Source organism: Dreissena polymorpha, chromosome 3 (genome assembly GCF_020536995.1).
Source record: "Dreissena polymorpha isolate Duluth1 chromosome 3, UMN_Dpol_1.0, whole genome shotgun sequence".
NCBI classification, from domain to species: Eukaryota; Metazoa; Mollusca; class Bivalvia; order Myida; family Dreissenidae; genus Dreissena; species Dreissena polymorpha.
The window spans coordinates 72,112,083-72,125,770 of record NC_068357.1 but is presented as its reverse complement, the minus strand read 5'-3'; the positions used below and the strand labels follow the sequence as shown (position 1 = coordinate 72,125,770).

At 33.5% G+C, this 13,688-nt stretch overlaps 1 protein-coding gene across 1 annotated transcript in view; it reads right to left on the bottom strand.

Moving 5' to 3' along the window:
- Window positions 1–88: 88 nt before the first annotated feature.
- The window catches only part of LOC127872325 (uncharacterized), a 92,156-nt gene continuing 78,556 nt past the window's right edge, over window positions 89–13,688 (bottom strand). Inside the window, exons 20-22 of the mRNA XM_052415655.1 lie at window positions 7,089–7,185; window positions 3,888–3,946; window positions 89–2,951 (exon numbers count right to left, since the gene is read on the bottom strand). Coding sequence (XP_052271615.1) covers window positions 2,761–2,951; window positions 3,888–3,946; window positions 7,089–7,185 — 347 coding nt within the window. The 3' untranslated portion in view covers window positions 89–2,760. The remainder of the gene's footprint in view (window positions 2,952–3,887; window positions 3,947–7,088; window positions 7,186–13,688) is intronic.

Genomic DNA, 13,688 nt, shown 5'->3' with positions numbered 1-13,688 from the left:
AACTCTCAGACTGAAAGATTACATATGCAAGGTTACAATTATTAAGCGAATTTTGGGATATCAATTAAAGGACATGACAAATTTCGTATACAGCTTCCAGTAGTTTATTTTTCTCAAATATCCAAGTACATGCAGTTTAAAACAGTATTATAACTAAAGCATGAACAAATATTTGTAAATTAAAATTGCTGTTATTTCATATCACATGAAGCAATATCACAGAATCAGGAAAACATGGTTAACATGTAAATTTTATACCAATAATAATTCAAACAGACACATAACACAAACAACAGACTCTTTAATGCAGGCCACAAAATGTCTGTGCCAGATAATGTAAAAACAGCAGCACAAGCTTGCAAAATCAATTGTGCCATAACATAACTAAATAAATATACACACTGATACACACATTTCTGCATAATTTCTTACACATACCTGTTTATCCATTGTATAATTTTATTGTACAAAACTAGTTTTATTTAACTGTTTTAAAGTTTTTGAATTAAGATTGAAAACACAGAAATGGGTATTTTACTTGATTATATAATATCCAACATAGTTATCTCTTGTTTATGTACTGATGCTTAAAATCACCAGATGCTTTGATGGAAACAATCAATAAAATAACGAGGTAAGAAACAGATCTAGATATGAGACTACATCATTCAAAATGAAAAAAACAAATAGACATAAATAGACATAAACTATAGATCAATAAAAGCCGACAGTACAGGCTAATTTGGAATGATACTTTATGCAGATGCATTAAGGCCTGTTTTCCCAGAACCTGACCCAAATGTAAAGCATTTTAAAGTAGTAAAAAAAACAACATTACAGTCCACAAATATCTTCAGAAACTGATATTGTACAGGAATTGTTTCTAATAGAAATATTACTGATCAATATAAAAAGCAATGATTTCAATGCAATTAATTGCCAATATTTTTTAGCATATATTTTTGGACATGAGATAGCTGATATGACCATGGAGTAAATGTGACATCACATTTGCCGGATAATCACCAGTAATTGCATTTCAAAGTCAAAGGTTGTTCATGTCGTGTTCACATCATGAATGTTCATAATTTATTTAATATTATTAAAAGTGAAAATATATGAAATGCAAGAGCACAAAGATATCTGAACATTGATGCTGAAATGTGCTCATGAACACTAATGATAATAATTAATAAAACAAAACACAAAAAATGTGATGGCTAAAGCATAAGTCAAAGACCTATCAAATACATGTATTATATAGGTCTTTGCATAAGTGGATATCAGACACAAAACATAAAGGTGCTATGCCATATTGGGATATAAGACACAATACATGAGGTGGCTTCAGCATAATAGGATATCAGAAAACTATGATTTTAAAAGAAATGAAATTATATTTCAATTCTTAACAAGAAATAATTTTTCAATTCTTAACAAAAGAATCATGAGTGAAATACAATGGTATTTCGCCTTGTTTCAAAAAGGCTCCAAATTAGGATAGTCAACCCAAAACATTTGAAGATCCTTTCAACATTGATCAGCTTTTTGTGATTTACTTTAAATTATTTAATGACAAATAATTTATTATTTATTATAATATTTAGATCTGATATGAATTTAGCCCACCAACTATTAATAAAATTAATCACAGTATTCATATATCTTAATATTATTTAATTTGTTACATGGTATTGCAAATTTGGATGCACGTTTTGAATGTACAATGATTGAAAAACAACTTAAAATTATTACCACCATTATAACCAGTTTCCTAAACTGGCATATGACCAATGAGGCTCAAGGTATCAGCAAAAAATGGCATAAACCTGGATTTACTGGCAGCTGTTGACTAAATATTAATGTATTAAAATACACAAATGGTAACACGCTCCTAGTACAGGGTGCATGTGCTATTTTTAACAAAGCATTGTGAAATCAAAAAAATCCACAATTCATCTTCAACATTTTCTTCATACACACAAAGTTATTTAAGCAGGACAACCAAATAAACAATGAAAATTTATATGAAAGATAATTGAATGCATACAATCATAACTGTCTGTATGAAAACATTGTTTACATAAGCTAGTATTTATAACTGTTGTAATAAATAAATGTAACAAAGTGCATAATGTTCCTTATTAAAAAGCACAATCTTTACATTTGTATCATACTATTTTATCATAAGTAGAATACTAACATAAGCTTGTTAACCCTTTATCACTTAGATAAGTATTGGTATGCATTTGTAGTCCCTAAGGAAGTTACATTTAATTAAAGACCTTTCTAACTATATTAAAGTTTTAAAGGCTTCATTTCCAACCCTAAGATACTGATGAGCAGCAAACAGCAAAAACCTGAACAGACTGCGAGTTACTCACAGGCTGTTTGGGTTTTATGCTGTTTGCACATAGCCATTGTCACTTTGCTTCTGAGTAGGAAGGGTTAAATGAGTATTTTAAGCAAATGAGTACCAAACATAAAACATATTTCTAACTGAATTTAAGCTAGTTTAAATAAAAATAAATTGAGTGTAACATTGTAACATGCTCTGAATTAATAAATAAATCCCTTAAATATATCACGCTTCATAAGATTAAGTATTTTAAACAATTGAATCCTGCTCCTAAATAGTAAAAAACAAAACAGAACATTTTACATATAGTTAACAGTTTCTATTTCCTGACAGAGTCCTATGCATTAAGTACAAACCGAAATCAAGTTACTAAGCATTTAACAAAAATACTATCAGGTGACTCAAGAGAGTTCAGAATCTAGGTCACCGTTCTGGGCTGCATGCCCATTGGACAGATGTTGCCGCACCTCGGAGGAGATCTGCTGTTTCGCCTCTTTCTCCTCACGGATCAGGTCATTATAGACATGTGGCTCAACAAACACCAGACCTGTACGCGGTCGAATACTTCCGTCGAACTTGCGACTCCAATTCGCTGTAAATGGATAAGAAATTTAAAGGTCAATGACATTTTTCTTTTTTTAATTTTAATATAAGACATTTATGCAAAAGTCAACATAATTATGGGCATTGTTACACTTTTCAAATAAATAAATAGAATAATTAAAAGGCTTTTGATGGTTATCCTATTCTTAATTTATAAATGACAACTACATTGTCTGTAATGTTCAGTAAAAATGAGCACTGGCAGATATCATTTGTACGCAAATACACACTGACTCGTGTTAAAGCAAGTGCTTTTTAAGGATCAATTATGTATTTAGAATGTAAACGAATCATGTCAATAATTTAGGAATTTTGTATCATATTTTATAATACAAATCCATGTATAAATATTTTTAATGAAAATTAATGTACTTATTAAAACAGCAAACATAATTATAAAAGTGTGCTTTTAGTCTTGACACAATTCATAATGGTCTATATTTGTGATAAACTAAATGTTAAATATCAATTTACTATGTTTTGAAAGAGCTTCTGGTACAAAATGCCTCTATATTTGCTACATAATTCACTGTAAATTTGTTTGAAAATTGCAAGATATCTATGGAATGCTGTGTAATAAAGGAATAAATATGGTTAAATTAAAATGTGCAAATAATATTATGATAATATTTTGTTGCTTCTGTTTCTGTATATCAAAAGCAAATACATGTATATGGTAAAGTATATTTATAAACTGCCCAAGCAATATACTTATTACCATTATACCAATATTATGAAATTAATTAAAAATACAGAATAACCATGGTTAAAGGTTACAAGCATACAATTCAGTTAGGGTTAAACATTAATATTAGCATAAGCACCAATATTAATTAAGCCATACAATGAATGCATACAGGTGAATATAGGAATCAATACATATGTGTGCATATAAAAGCAGGGGTATTTGGTTCATGCAACATACAGGTTATTGCCTCTGCCATGTAAAATACTGCAAGTTCCACATATTTCTGGGAGCATGTTCTGAAAGGGAACACAATGGACTGGTTTGTGTCCTGAATGTCTCTGGGACAGTTTGGTTAGAGGTTTTGAGCTGGTCTCTGGGAAAACCGGCTTTATGAATGTGCATTAAGTATCATTCCAGATTAGACTATGCAGTCCACATAGACTATAATCAGCCTATGCAGTCTACACAGAATATAATCAGGGATGACACTTTGTGCTTATTATGGATTTTCATATAGAAAAATACTACCTTTAAATGAAAACTTCCATACAAGCGGAAAGTGTGGTCCCTGAGTAGTCGATGCGAGCTGCACAGGCTAATCTTGTATAATACTTTAAAAATGTGCATAAAAAACACCAGATTTTCCCAGAGCAGGACTCATTCAAAGTACCTGTAAATTGATTTGAGTATGTTATATTTCACCTTTGAACCAACTCAATAATTGAACAACTGAAACCTTAATTGACAAGTGAAAACTGCTCAACGCTAAACTCAACTGTGTATAATGCTACTCGCCCGAAGGTATCAATCAATGACTGTGTTTGCTTGTACTTTATTTATTAAGAAAAAATATTTGCAAAATGAATTTAATATAATTTTACTCATTTGCTTTACACATAGATAAGTTGAACTTTGACAACTACAAGCACAAGTATAAACATTTGATAAGATATGCAAATTATGATTTTGTTGTTTTTTATTTGTTGTCCTTATGAAAGAGGCAATTAAATTGGAGACTTAAAATGTAATAGGCATATATTCAACTTAAATAAAACAAGAACCCGTCGGGGACGGATGATGCTCCCCAAAGTTTTTTTTGTCACAATATTGCACTATATATTCAGATAAAAGGAAACATCTTGAGGGGCATAACTTTGGACAAAATAATACCATGGATGGTTTAGCAACTTAGAAATTTCAAAGGGCCATAACTCTCTAAATAAATCATCTAACCAGAACCCACAAATATCATGCGCATCTCCTCAAGGTAGTTAAGCTTCCCATAAAGCTTCATTGTATTCCAGTCAGTAGTTGGGAAGAAATAGCCCGGACAAGAATTGCACTATATGTACAGTTTATAAAAAATTTCAAAGGGCCATAACTCTGTAAAAAAATCATCCGACCAGAACCGGCTGATAATATGCACATCTCCTCTTGGTAGTAAAGCTTCCCATAAAGTTTCATTGAATTCCCGTTTTAAGTTACTGAGAAATAGCTCGGACAAAAATTGCACTATATGTTCAATGGAAAATTTCAAAGGGCCATAACTCTGTGAAAAATCATCCGACCAGAACCCGCTGATTATATGCACATTTCCTCTTGGTAGTGAAGCTTCCCATAAAGTTTCATTGAATTCCGGTCATCAGTTGCTGAGAAATAGCCCGGACAAGAATTGCACTATATGCACAGTTAATAGAAAATGTCAAAAGGCCTTAACTCTGTGAAAAATCATCCGACCAGAACCCGCTGATAATATGCACATCTCCTCTTGGTAGTGAAGCTTCCCATAAAGTTTCATTGAATTCCGGTCGTTAGTTGCTGAGAAATAGCCCGGACAAGAATTGCACTATATGTACAGTTAATGGAAAATTTCAAAGGGCCATAACTCTAAGAAACATCATCCGACCAGAACCCACTGATAATATGCACATCTCCTCTTGGTAGTGAAGCTTCCCATAAAGTTTCATTGAATTCTGGTCATTAGTTGCTGAGAAATAGCCCGGACACACGGAGGGACGGGCGGACGAAGGGGCAACTATATGCTCCCCCCCCCTAAAAAAATTGGGGGAGCATAAAAATACTAGTTTTACAAACTATTTGACATTGTACAGTAATTCTTAACAATAGAAAAGTGGCGATTTTTAACCTAAAACTGTATTACTTATGTTTATTTTTCTTTGGGTATATTGTTACTTTTAGTTTATATAGTAATAGGGTCCTTAGATTTCCAGTAGCATGGCAGAGATTTACCGGTAATCACTTATGGAACTGTCTGAGTAACACGGCATGAGTACCTAGTATAAAAGCATTCTCTTAGAACAGACTGTTTTGCTCCCGACTTGGTCCAGTAAGCATCGCGTAAATAACCATTTAATGGCAATTAAAGTATATAACTAACAAAATATTAGGGACTTTGAGCAAAAAAAAGACTGGCTATCCTCTTCAAATGTTCTTAAGAGCCTTGAGTTTGGATTCCTACCCATCAGCAGCTTGGGTTGCTGATAGTTGATGATATAAGTCCCGTACCCTTGTACAAACATTTATATTAAACATTATAAGACTCCATACCTAGGGTACAAAGTTACAATACAGGACCCAGAGTCAATTCAGCATGACCCAAAGTCTTGTCTTGAGGCCTAAGCTAAGTGACCCAGAGTTGTTTTATTCAATATAATAGTTTGAGGTCCATGTAATCATATGAGCAGTCGCAAGGTCATTACTTAAGTATATAATACTCAAGGTCAGAGTTTTGTAGCATTTTGATTAACAATGCACTTTAATGGGTCATTACTATTGCTTAATCTGCGTTACCACTTAAAGATACGCATGAAAACCATTGTCTATATTGGGTACACATTCCTTTTGACCAAAATAAATCAAATTTAATGGCTAACAGTCTTCTCACATCCATCCCCATGGTTTCATTACCATCATCAGGTTGTACACATGTGTGATATTTCAATAACCCAAATTGGCAGAAATCTAATAAAAATATATTATCAAAAAAAATACAGTGAATAATTACAGGGGAAAATCTTGGTTTCCAAAATATTTGAGTCACAAAAACTAATAATTTTTTGCTATATAAGAGGGTGTCCAAAACTTTATACTGTCCAAAACTGTTGTGTATAATTATGGTATGCACTTTGTCTCAAAGAAACCCTCATACATGATTTTGTAACATTTCATTTATATATAATTCTAAATTTGTTAAATATACATTATCATTCATTGTTTTGCAGACAAAGTGCTTGCATTTTTACATGCAATCCTGCAAATTAAGGTATATTGCAAGATTGGTTCTGTCTAACTAAATTTTTTAACCAATTCTCAAACGGATACATAAAAGCATTTGGATGGGAATTTATTAAAGACCTTGTTTTAAGGCTATTTCATACAATAAATATTTATCATGCAGGGAAATATCTTCCAAAATACCGTATTGTTTGCAGAATGTGCTCAGGATCATATTGGAGAGGTTTACGATTTTGAATTTCAAATTCTGACTGGAATACATATACTCTTGAACGTCGATCTGTGAAGATGGTGAACAAAAACGATTGGTGTAAGACAGAGTGATGATAAATAAAATTGAGCCCCATGGCTGGGAAAACTGGAATAAATGCATGTGCGTAAAGTGCCTGAACAAGCTTATCTGGGACAACACTTTCTGCTTAAACTGCATTTTTGTTTAGAAATGCCTTCCTTTTAATGAAAAATTCCATATACTAGTAAGTAGAAAGAGTCATCCCTGATCAGGGACAATACTGTACGCATATGCATTTAGTCTGGTTTTCTCAGAGGGCAACTCAAACATTGAAAACCATGCTACATAATTAAAATATATGTAACACACTCACACCCTTTAAATCCTAACATCTGAAATGAAAAGGTTGTTGGTTTCAGTAAATTATCAACTTTACTTCACAAATGATAATTAAAATAAATATTCTCACAAGGGTTGATATTTATTTTCTATAATAAATTAATAATCAGTGGATAAGCTACTAAAACCAACACATTTTCTTTTCATTTAATACTTTTTCCACCATTTGTTCACATTTTAAAGGATTTGACTAGAGAATTATGGAGGATTAATAATGTCCTGATATTGAAATAATGATGTTGTTCACAGCTCAAAAATGAAAGATTATAATATTATGTGAACCATATGTCTTTATTTTTTTAGTTATCAAATACTATTTCTTTATTATTAAAATTTCTTAATAAGTCAATGGAAAGCATAAAAATAAACAAATATTGTTATCAAACGTGATAATGAGAATATTACAATGTCTGAAAGTGTCCACACCAAGTTCAAATACATGTATGAAAATGTACTTATTTTATAATATATACATGTGGAGACAGCAATGAAATCACCACTTCTATAATAAGTTATTGGTGTTGTGATTTAAAGCAGCATACAGAGCTCCAAGTATAATGATTACTTGCATAAATGAGTTTTTTTTTTTTTTAAGTTTAAAGATGATAAAATTTATTCCCATCCAAAATAACAGGTTCTATTCTGTGCCCTTTGTATCATGCCCCTCCCTGACCATGTCCCCTTACAAAAAAACTTACACACAAAAACCAACCAATAAATGTAACAAACAATAAAGAAAATTTCATAATATTTAAATCTTAGTTCTTAAATATTAGAAACTTATTTGAATGAAGCTGCAGTAAAGAAATGTATTTAAGAGCTCTGAATTGATTACCAGTTTTCAGTGGTGGTAGAGGGTAAGCTATGATAATGGAGGTGACAAAAATGTTCAGGAATATTATTGAAATTATAAAGCATTGTAAATAACTTCCATAAATGTTACAAACCATTTATAAATATGATTATGAGAATATCTAAGTATAATTTGGCTCGATATACGCATCAAAAGCTTAAGGCTTAATGAAACGCTCTCAAGTCAATTTCCTGGGTAAAACCAGTACTGTATGTCTTTGAAGGAGATCTAAAGAACACAGTGGGAATCGGACCCATGACATGATAGTTGCTAGGCGAACACCATATCGACTATGCCACTGCGACCTTCAAACATGAGAACATCTGATAGACCATGCATACTGGCACTGTAAGTATCAAGCCAAAAGCATGGCAAGCACAAAAATGTAAGTTTTTGGTCAATGTAGATCATTTTATGAAAACATGAATGATGAGGACATTAATTTCTATTATTCGATTTACTTGAGTAGCAAGGTAATTTCTTAAACATGAAACAGAACAATCACCAGAGCAGAATCACTTTTAATACAAAAAGAGCATCACTTAATACACACATATTCTTATATAAAATAAATTTTGAGCCATTTGCATATGTAATTGAAATATGAAAAAAATCTTGTCATATTTACATACCTGTATATTGGTATAGTTCCTGCATAAAAGTGTCTGATTTAAATGGAGCTCTGTAGCTTATATTACCATTTTTCACAGGTGGTAAAGGGTATGCTATGAAAATGGATGTGATAATCACATTAATATCAAAAGGTTGAAATGATAAAATCACAAACTCACCATGAGATCAATTGAACAAGTCAAAACAAAATAAAGTTACACTTGCATTTCATAATGGATGGAAAATGGCCATATAGATTTTCATATCTGAAATAGCTGTTTGATTTTAATAAATACTGGAATGTAAGGAGGTTTCGTCTTCATATCGTTTGCTGAACTACACAGCTAGGGGTGTAAAATCCCACTTGCTGCTCAAAGAGGCCATCACAATTTTGCTCCAGGCAATATTACTGAGGAAGTACTAGCCAAATGGGCCATCCCATTTGACTGAGGAAATACTGGCCAAGTGGGGCATCCCATTTGACTGAGGAAATACTAGCCAAGTGCACCATCCCATTTGAATGAGGAAATACTAGCCAAGTGGGCCATTCCATTTGACTGATGAAATACTAGCCAAGTGGGCCATCCCATTTGACTGAGGAAATACTAGCCAAGTGGGCCATCCCATTTTCACATCAGTCTGCGCCTTATTTTGTAACAGATGTTTTTCATATGCAAATTAATGTTTTAAGAGATAACAAATAGCAAGAAAATCAACATTTATTTATTTGCCTCCCAGTCAGCAGCATAATCCAACTTGTCAACAAAATTGTAAATTTAATATTACAGATGCACTAACATAATGACATTAAGTTTTTTTGGTTTACAAATTTTACACTGACCCTAGGCTAAAAAGGCTTTAAATAATGAGATGTAAAGGGTTTTTGTTCTATGTTCGATTTATATAACGCCGTAAACACAAAAGGCTGCCCATCTCAAGGTTATGCTTTTCCAAGCCATAACTGGAAATAATTGTATAGCTTTTCTACATGCGGTTTTAATGGCACAACCAATCAAAAACAACTGTTTTATAACATTACCACATGCACTATACATTAAATAAGTTCCTCAACGTACCCCAAATTCTATTGAAAGTTTACCTAGCTTGGTTTCACCTGCATAATGCAGTTTATTTAAGTAGTCATCAGAGTTCAGTTCTGAGCTAATAAACTACACTATTGTTGTTGTTGTTGTATCAGACATAACACAAAAATAATGTGCCAAAAGTGTCCAAACTAGGTATTTCAAAATACATGGGATACCTTAAGTTATAGGTACATGTATGCAGTTAAATCATCCCATTATTTCAAAGCTTGCTATTTGGTCATCAACCACAATGTACACATAATGTTATGACATCATCAACACATGCTTAGCTTTTAAGACACAAGCACATGGTACCTGACAGGTCTGCTGATTTTGTATTTCGATCAGCATTAAAGAAAATTGCATCGGCTAATTCATCTTCAACCTCGTCTGTTTGTAAATGAGATTATCATAATGTCCTTTCCAAAATTTATGAAGCATAATAATTTTTATAAGGTTTTTCTTATATACTACCTGTTAGCACATCAAACAATTTGATAAGCTTTTAAACAAAAAAAACACTTTATTTTAATATTATATTATTTTTCTTAATACATAGTTCATTATTCAACCTCAATTTTGTACCAACATTTCATTATTTACTGTAGGGGGGAACTGGTTGATTTTATACTTTATGTTCCTGAATTTAGATGAGCCATTTCCAACCAAAACCATAACATGAAACAAGTACATGGTTTTGCTATCATAATCTTCCACCTTCCTTCAAGAAAAATGAAATATAGCATTTAAGCAAAAGATACATTACAATGATGGGGAAGACTAAATATAGTATGTTTTACATTCACCAAAGAAACAAGGCTATTGTCAAGCAATATGGTCCCCTACCGGCTCCAACATTGTCAGAAATTCCACCATTTTCAGATTTTTTTTATTTTTGGCTGCCATAGCAACCACAATTTTTGACGTAGGAACAAAATGAAATGACGTGCATAATGTCCATATTACCATCTATCCATGTTCCTAGTTTCATGAAAAAATATTAAGAACTTTTAAAGTTATCGCAGGAACCAGAAAACCACCATTTTCAGCAGTATTTCTAGTCTATTTGTTGCCATAGCAACCAGAATTTTTGACGTAGGAACAAAATGAAATGACGTGCATAATTATTATATTGCCATCTATCTATGCTCCAAGTTTCATGAAAAAATATTAAGAACTTTCAAAGTTTTCGCAGGATCCAGAAAAGTGTGACGGACGGACGGACGGACAGACAGACAGACAGTCAGACAGTCAGACGGAGCGCAAACCATTAGTCACCTCTGGTGAAACCAGTAGGGGACAATAAAACACAGGGTCTATCCAGAAGTGCACTACGGAGGATGTATAAGACTTCAATATCTTGACACGCCTAGCAATATTTTCCCCCCAAGTGGGGTGAGGTGGCCCTATTAGATAAATGGTATTTTAAACTCAAAAGGATTCCAGATGATAGGGACATTTTAATTCATTCAATGTTTTTTAGTCCAGCTGTCAAAGTTTAGAACAGACAGATGATCACGCTATGATCCCATTGGTAGGATTTGAACAAAATTTAATATCCTCGGCTCTTTGGTACTTAATTAGAAAATTAGACTTTAAAATAATTTTTGTTTCATTCATCTCAATTAATACAGCCCAGAAAATTACAGAATAATAACAACAAGACTATTATTAAGCAATATGGTGCCCTACCAGTGAAACTCCACCATTGTCAGATTAATTTTTTAAATATATTTGTTGCCAAAGCAACCAGAATTTTTGACGTAGGAACACAATGAAATGACATGCATAATCTCCATATTGCCATCTATCCATGTTTCAAGTTTCATACAAAGGCTGTTTGTAAAACATGCATGCCCCCAATATGGGCTCTCCGTTGTAGTGACAGCCATTGTATGAGTATGTTTTTGTCACTGCGACCTTGACCTTTGACCTAGTGACCTGAAAATCAATAGGGGTCATCTGCCAGTCATGATCAATGTACCTATGAAGTTTCATGATCCTAGTCATAAGCGTTCTTGAGTTATCATCCGGAAACCATTTTACTATTTCCGGTCACTGTGACCTTGACCTTTGACCTAGTGACCTGAAAATCAATAGGGGTCCTGCGAGTCATGATCAATCTACCTATCAAGATTCATGATCCTAGGAATAAGCGTTCTTTAGTTATCATCCGGAAACCATTTTACTATTACCAGTCACCGTGAACTTGACTTTTGACCTAGTGACCTCAAAATCAATAGGGGTCATCTGCCAATCATGATCAATGTACCTATATAGTTTCATGATCCTAGGCATAAGCGTTCTTGAGTTATCATCCTGAAACCATTTTACTATTTCGGGTCACCATGACCTTGACCTTTGACCTAGTGACCTCAAAATCAATAGGGGTCATCTGCGAGTCATGATCCATGTACCTATGAAGTTTCATGATCGAAGCCATTAGCGTTCTTGAGTTATCATCCGGAAACCATTTTACTATTTCAGGTCACCATGACCTTGACCTTTGATATAGTGACCTGAAAATCAAAAGGGGTCAACTGCGAGTCATGATCAATCTACCTATCAAGTTTCATGATCCTAGGCATAAGCGTTCTTGAGTTATCATCCGGAAACCATTTTACTATTTTGGGTCACCGTGACCTTGACCTTTGACCTAGTGACCTGAAAATCAATAGGGGTCATCTGCGAGTAATGATCAATGTACCTATGAAGTTTCATGTTCCTAGGCATAAGCGTTATTGAGTTATTATCCGGAAACCATTTTACTATTTCGGGTCACCATGACCTTGACCTTTGACCTAGTGACCTGACAATCAATAGGGGTCATCTGCCAGCCATTATCAATCTACCTACGAAGTTTCATGATCCTAGGCATAAGAGTTCTTGAGTTATCATCCGGAAACCATTTTACTATTTCGGGTCACTGTGACCTTGACCTTTGACCTAGTGACCTGAAAATCTATAGGGGTCCTCTGCAAGTTGTGATCAATCTACCTATCAAGTTTCATGATCCTAGGCCTAAGCGTTCTTCAGTTATCATCCGGAAACCATTTTACTATTTCGGGTCACTGTGACCTTGACCTTTGACCTAGTTACCTGAAAATCAATAGGGGTCATCTGCAAGTCATGATCAATCTACCTATCAAGTTTCATGATCCTAGGCATAAGCGTTCTTGAGTTATCATCCTGAAACCATTTTACTATTTCGGGTCACCATGACCTTGACCTTTGACCTAGTGACCTCAAAATCAATAGGGGTCATCTGCGAGTCATGATCCATGTACCTTTGAAGTTTCATGATCGAAGCCATTAGCGTTCTTGAGTTATCATCCGGAAACCATTTTACTATTTCAGGTCACCATGACCTTGACCTTTGATATAGTGACCTGAAAATCAATAGGGGTCAACTACGAGTCATGATCAATCTACCTATCAAGTTTCATGATCCTAGGCATAAGCGTTCTTGAGTTATCATCCGGAAACCATTTTACTATTTTGGGTCACTGTGACCTTGACCTTTGACCTAGTGACCTGAAAATCAATAGGGGTCATCTGCGAGTCATGATCAATGTACCTATGAAGTTTCATGTTCCTAGGCA